This window comes from Erpetoichthys calabaricus, chromosome 4 (assembly GCF_900747795.2).
Source record: "Erpetoichthys calabaricus chromosome 4, fErpCal1.3, whole genome shotgun sequence".
In the NCBI taxonomy this organism is placed as follows: Eukaryota; Metazoa; Chordata; class Cladistia; order Polypteriformes; family Polypteridae; genus Erpetoichthys; species Erpetoichthys calabaricus.
The window spans coordinates 213,976,111-213,991,696 of NC_041397.2; the positions used below are offsets into that span (position 1 = coordinate 213,976,111).

At 37.2% G+C, this 15,586-nt stretch overlaps 1 protein-coding gene across 4 annotated transcripts in view; it reads left to right on the top strand.

Moving 5' to 3' along the window:
- cntn5 (contactin 5) overlaps positions 1 to 11,120 on the top strand; it is a 1,396,083-nt gene extending 1,384,963 nt beyond the window's left edge. For all 4 annotated transcript variants that reach the window (XM_051926456.1, XM_028800281.2, XM_051926458.1 and 1 more), the window contains one exon: positions 10,203 to 11,120. In XM_051926456.1, the coding sequence (XP_051782416.1) occupies positions 10,203 to 10,300 (98 nt within the window). In that variant the 3' untranslated portion in view covers positions 10,301 to 11,120. The remainder of the gene's footprint in view (positions 1 to 10,202) is intronic.
- The last annotated feature ends 4,466 nt before the right edge of the window (positions 11,121 to 15,586 follow it).

Sequence of the window (15,586 nt, forward strand, 5' to 3'; positions counted from 1 at the left end):
AAGCCGCGAGCGCGGTGATTATTTACTTAAAACTGGCCTTTGCTGAGAGCTGTGGACCCGCTATACCACAATAGGATGCATGTTTATTTCGTTTTGTTGAAAAACTGAGTCACTGTTCAGTTTCACTGAATAAGAGGATTCTAAAGAGCATGGAAAGCTGCTTCAGTTTATGTAGTTATAACAAGGTTGGCATATACATGTGTATAGGTTGGCAAACCCGTGTTGCTGTAGCATATTTAAATTCTCTTTGTTTTTCCAGCTTTGAATTTATTGCAGCTCAATAGTTTCAAGCTTTTGGTTGGAAGTTTGTGGATGCTGGGGTACGCTGTGCTGTCTATTCCATCAAGGCTCCTCTTGAATTTGAAACAAAGTCCAAATGCACCCACTGCTGGCCTGACTCTTAATTCAAGACTAATATGACAGGACTGTAAACTGCCACCAAAAATTTGAGCCCTTTATGGCTCTGTGGGGTTCTTTTATTTATTTGGATGTCTGTCTCGCTTCAACTTTTCACAGCCTCTCAAATCATATACTTATTTAAAGGCCTCTACATGCAGTTGTTAAAAGAACATCTAGGTTAGAAGAAATAGTTTAAAAATAAGCAATGCAGTAAAGTTTGCGTTATTGTTACACATTTAATCCTTAGATAGTTTAAAACTAATTCGCTTTTCCAAAGTAAATGTCAGAATTTGAATATATTCAGATGGGATCATTTCTGAGCCATCAATCTTGCAGTGTTCTGCTAAATTCCAGTTTATGAAGTGCCAGTACAAATTTCAGACAGTTCAAGCAACAATGTAAATTACCCAGGCACTGCAATTGCCAGTGGTCATGTTGGCACCCCCACGTGTCAACTTATGATATTAATGGATTGTAATTTAAAGAATTAAAGATATGCAAAGAATCAAATAGGCAGCGGCGGGCAACAGCAGGAGCGGCTTTGAAGCATGTCACGCCAGATACTGCTTGCATTCTATTAACCGGTTACTAGGCAATACATTCTAATTTCATCCTAATTCCAATGATATAATTTCCATTTAGTAATAACCTTGCTGTGCTTTAAAAGCTACCTAGTCTTTTGTGCAAGTTTTATGCTTCTTATTTTCTGGCACTAATGAAAGGTGAAACAGACTACATAGAACTATACAATGTATGTAAAAGTATAATAACAGTCCTTTCTAATGTATATTTTGTTTGCCATATTTCAAAGCAGTCAAATACTCCACACCCTCACAACCCTGTAGTGAACTGTGTAGGTACCAGAAAAAAAATGAGTGGGAAATTGACAAAACAAGCATAACACATTAAATATGTAACCAACTGTTAAGACAAAGGAAACACATGATAATTAGTGTTTGGATTTGCTTCATCTTGTACGGTTTCTTGTAAAAACAAAGATGCTTTTGCAGTTTTTTATGATAGTAAAAATAGACACAGACTGACTTTAGAATGATTTTAAATGGAGCAAATGCAAAGTACCCCCTATGCATTATGTGATAAAGAAGTTTGGAAGAAATATATGTAAACTTGGATTCCAAGCACGAATTGACACAGTTATTAAAAAATTACCAAAGAGAAAGTGAGACAGCATGCCAGAGTCACAGCCCTACAGTAGCTCTTTATAACCGGTGTAATGGGATGATTAGTAACCACTATTAGTTAGCACCACAGTTTAGTGTTTGATTTTAATGATGATTCATACCAGTATAAAATGTTTTGGTTGTAGCAAACCATAGCATCATTTAATTTGAACACCAAAGGCACTTCAAATAGAGAGACCTGATTTTATGGGAAACCTCACAACCTCCTACTGACTAGGCACACACTTTCTATTAAAACTTAATAGGAGGATACCACGGGTGGTGTAGCAATCGGAATAAGTTGATGATGAATATTACAGTTTCCATCATCTTTTCTTTCTTTTTTTTTGAAGTATGATATGTTTCCTTTCCTGTTATGTTCCTTTGTGTTTATATCCTATATATAAGTCTGTTGGGTCCTACTAAAAACTGAAAACCAATCTCAACTGAGTCAAACAAAAGGTTATTTGTATGTCAGCAAAAATTCCATAGTGAAAGCTAGAAAGCAATTCCTCCTGAATATATTCTAAAACAACATAAATGACTCATAAATACTTGGATTGAAAATAAGGTAGTGCTTCACTGTAATACTCCAGTAAATAGTTCCTGCTGCTTTTCTATATAGTACAATGACCATCACTATGGAGTTTTTCTTTAATGTGAATACTTGTGTTTCCTCTAATCTGCCAGAAGATTTAATAAACAATCTGCACCCTGCCCTTTGAGAAGCTAAAAATGCATTTGTCATTTGCTACTTTGCATTCCTGTCTGCTAAGGTGGACATCAGGGCATTTTTAAACCTTTTAAAGCTCCAAAGTTCAAAGCTAAAAATGGTAATTACAATCATTATGCAAGTAGGCAGCATGCACTTGAAATGATCATAGCCCTCTTCAGTAATGACAACACTGTTATTGTGGTGTGAAATTCTTTTTTTAGATTTTGGGCGTAATGTATGTGTCACAGAAGTGGTTTTCTCTCTCTCACTATTTCTCCTGAGAGCTGCCAGCACGCTCACCAGGGACAGCACCTTACCTGAGAGTCCCACAGTTGGACACTAAGGTGACCTCGGCTTCACGTTGTGAGAACACACACAGTCACACCTTTACCTTAAAAGTATGAATAATTATATAATTATAATGCATGTACTTTGGACAGTTCCAACATAATGGCAGACAAGAACCCATAATGTATATCACCTTATTCAACTTTGGTCTTGTTAAATTTATCAATAGAATTAATTTATCAGTAGAATTAAGCATAACATTTCTCACAATCTTAAACAATTTATACGTTTCAACAAAAAAAGTTACAATGTTTATCTCTGTCTTTCTGCAGCAATGTCTCTATTAATATGAGCCTGTTTCAGCCCTTATAATCAACTAAATTACAGTACGGTACAATTTAGTTGTTCTCATAAAATGCAATAAATGCAAAATATATCAAAATATTAATCAATAGCGTGATTTTTTAGTCCATGTCAATTCTTAGAAACCCCATACCCTTAACGGTAATTCCTTCTTGTGGCTCATCCTTTCTTAATAAGTACTTTGTCATGATGAAGCTATAAAAAGTGTATCTTATTTACTTTGCATCAAGTCCATAAGAGTACTCCCTTGTGTTCCCAGTTCACTATTTAGACCTTCTCCTGTAGTAGGTCATCATCTGCTCGTCTCCCTCAAATATCCTCAACTTTTATAATAATGTAGCTTTATGTGAAGCAACAAGGCCATTCAACTATGATTTTGTATCCCACAGTCACCACATATGCATATTTTACAATATTTAAAAATGACTATTGTTTTCTGAATTTTCACAGTATTTACTGTTTTTCATCCAAACACATATAACAGCTTCAGTTATGCCATATCAACACTACAATTTATTACACACAAAAATACAAAAGTCTCTTTTTAACTTTTTTAATAATACTGTATAAAATATCTGTCAGGTAAGTTCAAATGGTGTACAGATAATAGAAAATGCCTAATAAACATGGTGAGCAGATTATCAACAGAGAGAGAATACAGAATGATGACAAATAAAAAAAAAGGGCAAACTACTGGGTGTTTGTTATGTGCTAGACTCCAGCACTGTGATGAAGTAAGTAAGACCCTGAACTTTAAACCACAAGATCACTGGATCAGTTCTCCTTTTTGAGTTATTGTGTAACCCTAAACAAATCACTTCATTATACTATACAGTAATTAAAAATATGCAAACAAATGTAATATAATCTCAATTTAAGCATCTGACAAACATAAACTAATAGGCTTTTAAAAAGACTTTGATACAGTACCACATCAAAGATTTATCCTGAAACTTAACCTACAAAACTGCATCTCAAGTTAGTTAACCAGGAAGAGAAAAATAGTGCAGATAAGAGGTGACTGCTCCAAGTGGAATGGGTCCGTTACTTTTTCTGATTTATAATAATGACATAGATTTTGGTGTAATTAGTAAAACTGTGAAACATGCAGATAATACGAAAACTGGAGGAGTGTCAGGTATTGAGAAGGCAGCAAAAACAATTCAAAAAGACTTGGACAAGCTTCAGAACTGGGATAACACTTGGAAAGTGCAGTTTTCCACATAGAAAAATGCAGAGTGGTACACATGGGCAAAAGGAACACCTTTTATAAATACAATATGGGAGACATCATCCTGCAAGAAGAAACTCCTAAAAAGAATTTAGAAATTTATGTTAGATTATATTATAGAGACTGGTGAATATAAATCAAGGGAAGTTGTGGTCACACTTGTGCATTAAATAGTGTTAGCATATCTGGCGTACTGTGTGCAATTCTGGTCACCATGCTCCATGAAAGACATAGCAACACTTGAAGATATGCAGAGAGGAGCAACCAAGTGTATCCCAGGACTTAAGGACATGTCTGCTCTGACAGACTCAGAGAATTAAACCTGTTTAGTCTGGAGCAGAGGGGACTGGGTGGGGACCTGATCTACGTCTTAAAAATTTTCAAAGGTGTTGATAAAATAGATCTTGCAGAACTCTTTCAACTTAAGGGTGAATGACATACTCAAGGACACCAGTGGGAGAGATGAATTCAGAATTGAAACCAGAAAACAAAGAGTTACTTTACGCAAAGAGTTTTGGGAATCTGGAACAAACTACCAAGACATGCATGTGAAGCATAAAAAAAGTAACTGTATTTAGATGAGATATTGGGGGCAGCTTGGCTATTAGCTAAACAAAAAAGACTGAGGGACTGAAGGGTTTCCTCTCATTTGTCAAATGTATGTTCTTATGTTCTAATAACAATAAAATAATTACTTTTGTCTATAAAAATATACTTCATTTCTGATTCATCCTTCAGTGATGAGGGTTACCAACAGATTTTATTTTAAAGTGATGACAGATTACTGTCTAAAGTTTTCCAATTGTTTGATTTATAGTAAGAAACTTTCAAAATGCTGAAACTATTTTGGAAAAGACTGAAAGCATTAACAAATAGGTTACATTTTTTTAAAAATCACACTAGGTTGAGAGAACAAAGCAAATAAGAGTATGTCAAAGACGTTTTATTTATGGGTATACCTATACTCAGTGTTGGCAAAAGACTTTCTGAATATCAGTTGCCCACTTTTATTTTTTAGGTTGCCTCAAGCCGCTGCTGGTGTTAAGACACATACAGTAGGCATAATGCTAGAGCAATGAGCTCTAGTTGGGCTACATGTTTGATTTTACTTGTTCCTCCCATTGGGTCACTGCAATACATTTAGCATTGCCCAGTGACAGATTGATATTGGAGGTTGTTGGGTATTTTCCTTTTAAGTAACAATGATCATCCTACATCAGCACATCTTAGGGAGCACTGACATATGAACAGTTTGAGTTCATAGTGATAATGCTAACCAAAGATGAGAGAGCTAAATTTATAAAGACTGAGATAATTTGCATAACAGTTGCATGACCCATTACATCATATGACACCATGTACCTTATATGGATAAGAACTATCTTGTATGGATAAAACAGCTAATGAAAGAGTAATATATATTTAGGGAAAACAACTGACCTCACTGTCACCATTTTGGATACAGATAAAACATAGAAAATATTCCTCACAGAGGGCACTTGACATAATATCAAGCTTGCTCTTGACATTTTTAAGAATTTAAATTTAATAATTTGACAATTTAGAATAAAGTGCAATACTTCTTTCTCCTTCAATTTTATGTAATTTCACCTCCTCTCATGTCTTGAACAATCACTGAGACAGAAAGTAGTAATACTGTGTGCCATATTAAACATCTTGAATGATTTGTTATATAACTGAGTATATACAATCCCTTTAGATATATGTGTCCTAGGGGCTTTTATTTTTCATAAACTCTGATTAGCCAAAATTTTATGACCACCTGCCTAATATGCTGTTGCTCCAACAAGACCTTTGAAGGTACCCTTTGGTATATAGCGCCAGGACATTAGCAGCAGATCCTCCAACTCCTGTAAGTTCAAACTTAGGTAGGTGGTGTGCAATAAATGAAGTCCACATGAATGTTCATATCCAAGGTTTCCTTGAAGAACATTGCCAAAATCATCATTTTCCCTCTGCTGGCTGGCCTTCTTTCCACAGTACTTTTTGGTGCCTTCACTTCTCCAGGTAAACAGTACACATGTACCCAGCTGTCCACGTGAAACAGAAAATGGAATACATCAAACCAGGTGACATTTCTCCATTTTTCCTAGGTGCAGTTCCAACACTCGCATGCCTACTGTAGGTGCTTTCGATGGTAGACAGGGGTTAGCATGGCCACTCTAACGGGCCTTCCGCTACACAGTCCCATACACAGCAGGGTTCAGTGCACTGTGTGTCACGATTCATTAATCCTGTAACCATTACAATTATCTGCGTTTTGTGCTCTTCTGTTGGTTTGTATCAAAGATAGCCTCCATTGACTTCTCACATCAATAAGGTCTTTTACACTTGCCCATATCGTTTGTATCTAAAACATTGACTACAAGTACATAATATCAGCTTACCATCAAATACATCCCTGACCTTACCCTGTGCTGTTGTTACAAAATAGTCAATATCATTCACTTCATATTGGAGTGGTTGTAATATTTTAGATCATCAGTGTATAGTTAATGCAAATAAATCATTGTATACACATCTGTAAAAATATGTTTTCCTATGGAATAGAGTGAACAGGAGATGACGGAGATCTAAAAAGAAAAATTATTAAATAAAAGAGGTACTTAGGCACCAAAGATGCCTGCTGTCTATTACTGTTAAATTCAAGAACTTGTCTTTAAACCTAACTGATGAAGCAACCTCTGATAAGAAGGGTACCCACATTGCTTTAGCTTGAAGGCTTTATAGTCTTCTCAACAGACCTAACAGATAATGACTCTTGCTTGCACGACTAGCCACATGAAGCTACCTCCCTGTAGCATGCCATCTGTCTGATAATATAAATAAGTCCTGCTTTGCTCTGTTGGTCAGCTTAACATCCCTGTAATACCTAGGGCTCATCTCTTCGAGTCTTCACACAAAGCACACACGTATCAACAATTGTGATTAATATTGATTCTTGATTCCCTAAGTAACAGCCCTAGCTCTTTATGTGATCACTGCTAACGTGATGCTTATTTCTAGTAGGCATGATGATGTTATACATGACATATACAGTAATGAGTTAATCAATAAATTTGTTCCAGAAGTGCACTCAACTAACTCCCATAATTACAAATGAAACATGTCTGATATAAGAGTTGATTTGTAAGTTGTCAATGTTCTTCATTATGGATTATTCTTGGAACAAAAACAGTAGTCAAAAATTTTCTTTATGCAATGAATTATCCATAAATAAAAGTAAACATAATGATTTACATTTACAAGTAGACTTGATTGTGTATTTTCTGAAATGTAAAATAATTCATAGGGGTTGCATACGTAATATTTGTACTTCTTGTTTATATAAACACTTTGTATCATTGCACCATATTCATTATATAGCTCTGTCTTAAAATGTACCTCAACATTTCAGACTCTGACAGTACTATATTCTTTCAAATGTGTAAGAATCAGTTTAAATGATGGACATTTCAGAAAATATGCCTCTCAGTGATTACATTTATTTAATAATGTTTAACAGCATTGATCTTTATTCCCCTACCAGACTGTTTCAAAGTTGCTCACCTCTTACACTTTCTATAATAAGGTTTTACTTGAGATTTTTGATTTTCAATTCAGAATGGTGTTCAGATGTGTATTTATGTACTACTGCTATTTTTCACAAACACTGCATTTATTTGTTATAGTCTTGCATTTACTTCCTTCTCTTCATTTTCATGTACAGTAAATCTCCTCTAACCTGGATTTTTCTTATTTCCCCAGCAGTTATGTCAATATATACCATATATACTGTTGTCAACAAAAGTGTCATATGTTCCTATATCTTCTTACTAGCTAAGCCTGCACCACGTACAATGAGTGCTCAGTCATATATTGCAGAGCATCAGCTACTTGCAAAGAACTACACAGGGCAGGGAATGTCTGCATGCTGTCCACAAGCTGCCTATTTTGAAGGTACTGGTGGTTTATCTACCTAATCCATAACTGGCTTTTAGTTTTGGGATTTACTAAATACCTACTAATAAACTACATTTGGAGTAAAAGCTTTATCTGACCTTTAAAAAAACATCAGGTATACAAGAAATGGAGTGCACTGTACTCTGTGCATCATTTTAAATAAATGAAAGCAGAAAAGGAATCAGTGCTTATTTCAGACTGAGAAGTAGTGGAGTTGTTATTTTGGGAAAAAAAAATACTGCTTATTCCATAATGGATTGTTGTGGTGTGATTGCTACGAACTACTAACTGGCTGTTGTAAATTGTGCTTATTGGCAATAGCAGCCAAGTTGGCTTAATTTAACAAAAGTTTTACACGTGGATGTTCACTTCAGTGCATGCACATGCATAATGCATTTGTTCGTACACAGCTCACTCTACATGCATACTTTGAGGCATGATATAAGATGTAGTGTAAATAATGATTACCATGAAGAAGTAAGCTAGCACATACTGTAGAACATATATAGAATCTGATTGAAAGAAACTAGACATACCTATTTACTGATCCGGTAAAATTCTTGTGTTGATTGTTACGGAGGTACCAGACATCCTTACCAAACGACCCTGTAAATCTCTAACATACACATATGGATATAAAATAATGTACAGTAATCCCTCGCTATATCGCGCTTCGCGGCTTCACTCCATCGCGGATTTTATATGTAAGCATATTTAAATATATATCGCGGATTTTTTGCTGGTTCGCGGATTTCTGCGGACAATGGATCTTTTAATTTCTGGTACATGCTTCCTCAGTTGGTTTGCCCAGTTGATTTCATACAAGGGACGCTATTGGCAGATGGCTGAGAAGCTATCCAACTTACTTTTCTCCGTCTCTCTCTTGCGTAGGGGGATTGAGCAGGGGGGCTGTTCGCAAACCTAGACAATAGGGACACTCATCTAAAAATGCTGAAAGATTATCTTCACGTTGCTACCTTCTGTGCAAGCTGCTTCCTGAAGCGACATGCTGCACAGTGCTTCGCATACTTAAAAGCTCGAAGGGCACGTATTGATTTGTGCTTGTTTGTTTTTCTCTGGCTCTCTATGTCTCTCTCTCTCTCTCTCTCTCTCTCTCTCTCTGCTCCTGACGGAGGGGGTGTGAGCTGCCGCCTTCAACAGCTTTGTGCCGCGGTGCTTCGCATACTTAAAAGCTAAACAGCCCTATTGATTTGTTTGCTTTTTTTCTCTATCTCTCTGACATCTGCTCCTGACTTGAAGAGGAAGATATGTTTGCATTCTTTTAATTGTGAGACGGAACTGTCATCTCTGTCTTGTCATGGAGCGCAGTTTAAACTTTTGAAAAAGAGACAAATGTTTGTTTGCAGTGTTTGAATAACGTTCCTGTCTCTCTACAACCTCCTGTGTTTCTGCGCAAATCTGTGACCCAAGCATGACAATATAAAAATAACCATATAAACATATGGTTTCTACTTCGCGGATTTTCTTATTTCGCGGGTGGCTCTGGAACGCAACCCCCGCGATGGAGGAGGGATTACTGCATATTCAGACCATAGCACAAAAATATATATTTCAATAATACATTACATTTTTGTCATTTTTTTAGACTGTTTAACATTTTTCTTTCATGAAAACCAATACTTGACATTTGCATTACAATCAAGAATTCTGAAAAAAAAAACAAGTTAAATATAGCATTATAAACATTTGTATTTGTATATGTTTCCAACGTAAAATGTGATATATAATAAAGATACTTTATTTTAAAGAGCGCGGATCATTTTGAAAAGTGTAGCTTTTCAGATATGGGCCTGGGATCACCTTATACAGAATTATTAGCCCCTTTTTTGCAGGACAGTTAAACATTTATCTGGTTAACCTGACACTGAATTTCAGGAGTCTTGGAATATCTGATTTAACTTGAAGTTTGCTTAATATGAATTTGTTAAACTGAAACTGAATTACTGGCACACGCCTTCATAAAATCAGAAAAAAAAAGACAAACAAAAGAAGCAATATGTGCAGGATCCTAGAAGTAATGTTTGTCTTTCTTTTCTCTTAGGAGTGAGAGTTTCAAATGAACAGACATCTCTGCATTATACTACCACAAGTTCCTTGATGATCATGCTGCTTCTGGTGTTAGTTGTTCCTTTGAACTAAAGGTGAAACCCTTGGACCAGCTCAAGAAGGACAATATGCAGTTGGACCTCTTTGTGCCCGAGTAATGAAGCTGGCTTGCTTTGCCTTATCTTGTGTTGGAACGGGAGGCACAGTATATGGGATGGCCTGCTGAAGGCAGAAGATTCAGAAACCTCTTACATTTACATTCTCTTTCTGTCTCATTTTTTGTGTGTTTTCCCCAGGCTCTTATATTACAGTGTGTAGTATCATACTGTACATTTGGTAGGAAAGGGATTTTATTTCTTTGGACATCTTAACAGGGCTGTTTAATACAATTTCTTATTTGATCAAGTTATTTTCTTCCTTCTGAAATCTGGAGTAAGGAGGATAAAGTCAACGCAGTGGATTTCATTTAGAAGACGTTTTTCCAATCTTTATGAAAAAAAGTTTATGTTCTTCATTAATTGCATACGTTATCCATAGCTTTGTGAAAGGAAGGTGAAGAACTGTTTTAAAAGTGCATTGTTTTCTATTATGAAGGTTTTTTCATAGTATCAGAGGTCTTACTATTTGAGAAGCCACTTTTTGTACTTTGTGTTAAATTTAGAGAAAGTGATGTGTGTATTGGCTATTCTAATTATTTTTTTTTAAATAGCCAGTGATGCTAGATAAACATGAGGAGGTCAGTTCCTAGTAAGACTGGTGAGTACCTATAGTGCCCAGATAGATTACAATTACACAGTGTAATTATTCTTTGGCAAAGCTTATGATGATAAAAACACAAATATATGTGATGTTTATTTTTCAATGGACAACAACCTGCGTTTTCATTAAAAGTAAAAAAAAAAATCTTGTTGCAGATATTACTTGGTGGATTGCTAATTCTTTCTTTCTCAAGCCCCTTTACCCAGAGGGAATAAAGCTCAGTCCTGACAGCAAGTTAGGAGTGAGCTCCAGTTAGGGACAGGGCATCAGTCCCTCACAGGGCCCAAAGCATGGGCACACTGATATTAAGTCATGGTCAATTTAGACTTACAGATTAACTTAACATGAACATCTTTAGGGACTTCATAGCAAAACTGAAGTATTTGGAGAAAAAAATTCATACGAACATGGAAAATACACAAACTCCATACAGTTAATGATTGGTTATGTGATTCAAACCCAGGATTCTAGCTTTGTGAGGTAACAGTTAGGGTGGTCACATTGATAAAATGCTTTGAAAAATATCTATATTCAGTACTGTTTTCAATGCTACTGGGTGGGATGCAAACAAATAAGTAAATAATTAAATAAAACTATGTAAAGATAACTGGATTGTTTTTGAGCCTGTGCACTAATTCAATATTGTCACATTTTTAAAAGTCAAAAAAATACAAAAAAAGAACAGTAGTGCCATATTTTATAAATGTTAATATTAATGTGGTACTACATGTATCAACTTCTTATATTTTACTGTTGAGGTGTGATGTGAGTTGTCAAGCACAACACAATCTCCCTCAAAGTCAATGTCCTTTGGACCACAGTCATAGTAGCCTATACAGCTGTCAGAGCTTTCTCAGGCCTAATGACTCTGAGGGATTATCGTGACTCTTCAGATAATAACCAAATCTCTGGCAATGGCCAATATCATCCATCCATCCATCCATTATCCAACCTGCTATATCCTAATTACAGGGTCATGGGGGTCTGCTAGAGCCAATCCCACCCAACACAGGGTGCAAGGCAGGAAACAAACCCCGGGCAGGGCGCCAGCCCACCGCAGGGCACACACACACACACCCCCACACACCAAACATATACAGTACTAGGGACAATTTAGGATCACCAATGCACCTAACCTGCATGTCTTTGGACTGTGGGAGGAAACCGGAGGCCAATATCATTCTGAGTTAAAATTAAAAAACAGTATTCATATTAACAATGGCTGCTCACATCAAATGCAGTTACTTGAAACAATGGCCAACTGTGGTTCACCCTCAATCAGCGAAACTTTAAAATTGATTGTGTCAGCCATTACATATTTCCACTCGTCAAGTGAGCCTTCTCCTGTTGCGTATGGTGTTGAGGATCTCATTCACACCAGCAGACTCAAGTGCCAACAAAGCAACATGAAGAAAAGTAGCAGTATATATATTTGAGTCAACCACCCCAGTCACCTAAGGCATCATGTTTAATAAACAACAGCTACAATCAGTTGCTGAAACAAATAAATGTCAAAGCCATTGTTAGAGGTTGTACAGTTACTTCATATGTTAGCTAAGAGCATCAGAAATGGCTATTGGCTCAACAAAAACACACATTTATTAGTTGTGATGGACGACCGGCTACAGACTCCGGTCGCCACCCCCAGGCCGCTAGGAGGAGCCCTCCGGACAGCATGATGGTGCCCCGAGTTCCAGCAGGGCCTCATGGACTTTGTAGTTTGTATACACACATACATACCTTGGGGGCCACCAGGAGTCCCTGTAGGGGGGCTAGTGGGCTCTTATGTGCCCTATAACCCGGGAGTGCGTCATCGTCACGTGACAGGAAGGAACGACGTGCTCCCGGGCTGAAGAAAGGACTGTTTACCCTGACCCGGAGGGAATAAGGACTTGTGGGTTTAACCAGGAACCACTTCCGGGTCAGGGCATATAAAAGGACTGTGGGAAAGCCCAGACACTGAGCTGAGCTGGGAGGTAGGAGGGCGAAGTGTCTGGGCGAGGAGGATTGGTTATTGTAGAGAGAATTGTTGTGTTTATGAGTAGTGTGGAGTGGAGGGTGCTTTGTGCACAGTTTAATAGTAAAATAAATACTATTTACACATTCACCTGGTGTTCAGAGTGGTACCTGAGGGTTCAAGAGGTGGACCACACCTCTATCTGTTACATAGTAAAATAGTGTAGTAAGGCAACTATTTTTTGTTCCAGTGATACTGAAATGGGAGCTGTCACCAACCTCTGAAGTTCTTTGCAGAGGTCTGCATGCCAGGCTTTTGGGTGCTTGGTAAATTTTTCATGTTAAAAACTTTCATTGCTACTGCTCTGAAGCATCTTTTGCATTTGGGCCTGCTGATTTCCTTAGGTTTGCCATGCAAATGTTTTGCATTCCCATATAGCACTCCTCCCACTGCACTTATTGTTCATCATTGATCATAAATGCCCAGAGTCTGCTGTAGTTGCCACCTTTATCAAGTTAATTTTAACAGCAGCACAGAGAGTTATAAGAGGTGAGGTGGGGCCGCTGCATTGTGTGGGGAGTGGGGTGTGTTTGTACACTGTAGCCTATGGGTGTCAAAGGAACGACCAACATACACTTGAAAAATGGGTGTGCTAACTTTGAACTTAAGTGTTAACCACTTGTTAAGTGCAATGATCTGTTAATTGCTTGAGCAGTAGGCATCAGTGTATCTATTATATTTATATTGTGTTCGCCATTAATAATCTAACATACTGGAGTAGATACTTGGGCTACCTTCACATTACAGATCAATTCATTTTTATTCATATTTCACACAGATCCAGTCTTTTAAAATGTGAACTAAAAATAAATAAATAAACACAATTATAGCTTTTTAATTGGATTTAAACCATCTTTGTATGGGGCAGTAAATTCATTTCAGACATGAATGTGACTTGGTTTTGAATGCTTAAATCAAAATGGTCTAGAAATTTACACTCCCCAACTAATTTTGCATGACTATATACAGTATGTGACCTTTGTCATATACCTGTGTTCAAAAACAAGGTGAATTACAGTATCAGCTCACCATGTCGATAGATATAAAACATGGTCATTTGGCCTATTTGCTAGAGGAATTCTGACAGAAAAGGCATTTTTTGTGTGTGCATTTTTCCAAGCAAGGCAGACAGCCATTGATATGTTGAATGCTGACCTTGACATTGTAAAATTTTGAAACCACTAAAATTGCATTAAAGTCTTACACATGTTAGCTATGTTTTTTTCTCCCTTCCTTGCCACTATGACCTGACAAAACCATGGTGTTCATTGTGCCCTATTTAGTCACATCTGTCTGACAAATTTACTAGGGCAATCCCAAAAGTAAGGTCTCCAAAGCGGTGGGGACGTAGAGAAACTGTTCATACGGCTGTTGGCCACACTGTTGTGATTGGTGCTTCCTCCACTCCCAAACAAGCATGTGCGGCTTCGCTGGGATGCTCAATCTTGGCTTGGCAGCCCTTGAAAATGGAGCTCCCGTTGAACGCTACCGCCAAGTGCGAAGTTCGCGCAGGAGACCGTCAGTTTCCGATGAGACAGTCGCGAAGGCTGAGGAAAACATGCATAAAGATCGGCGGTTGGAACTTCATCACCCACCCACTCTATAGTCCGGACTTGACACCCAGTGACTACCACCTGTTCCCTAAGTTGAAAGAACATTTGTCCAGAAGGTGATGCTGCTCCGACGAAGAGGTGAAAGATGAGGTTCAACACTTCCTGAAGGTCATGGCGGCGATCTGGTATGACATGGGCATTCTAAAACTACCACAGCGTCTACAAAAATGCATCGACCGAAATGGCAATTATGTAGAAAAACAAATAAGTCTTTAACCTTTAAAATGATGTAAACATTATAGAAAATAAACGGTTGTTTGTATTTCTAAAAAAATAGGAGACCTTACTTTTGGGATTGCCCTCGTACTTTTTACTTTTACACATGAGGGGCACATTCAAAATGCATCCAGTACACATTCATATCAAATTTTGATTGCTTGCAAAATTAATTTGAACAGTCTAACAAGAAAATTCACATTTGAATCAAAAATTGAAATTTAGTCTCTTTTGGCGGCATTGTGAGAGTAGCCAAAAAACATTGCTTAAAAATTTGGAAGCACATTATAAATCTTGTAAAGCAAAAACTTGCACAATCAAGCATACATCTCAGTCATTATGAATAATTGAGCCATTATGGGTTTTATACTCAAGTTCTAATATTAGAACATGTTTGCCATTCTTTAGCAATAGCCAGTGAGCACTGTGGGGGCATTTTTAAAAATTACGTATAACTGGGAAAATAGAGAATGGATCATTAATCACATGTTTTTCAGCCTTGTTAAATTTAATAAAATTGTATCATGCAATGAGACTGTGTTATGGTACTCCCATGTCCGTGCATAAATATCACAGGATGCCTGTAGTCTTCCAGTTTTAGTTTGAAGAGCCATGGTTGAGGCAAAGTACACTTTATTCTTCTACAGTGTGTGTCTCCACATGCTTTTTCAAAAACCATACTATAGTACGGCAAAAATGCTGTGTGGACCACCAGCCATACCACAGAATTGTATGGCTATTCACCTTGGTATGTTCTGGTGTTGCCTTTGTATC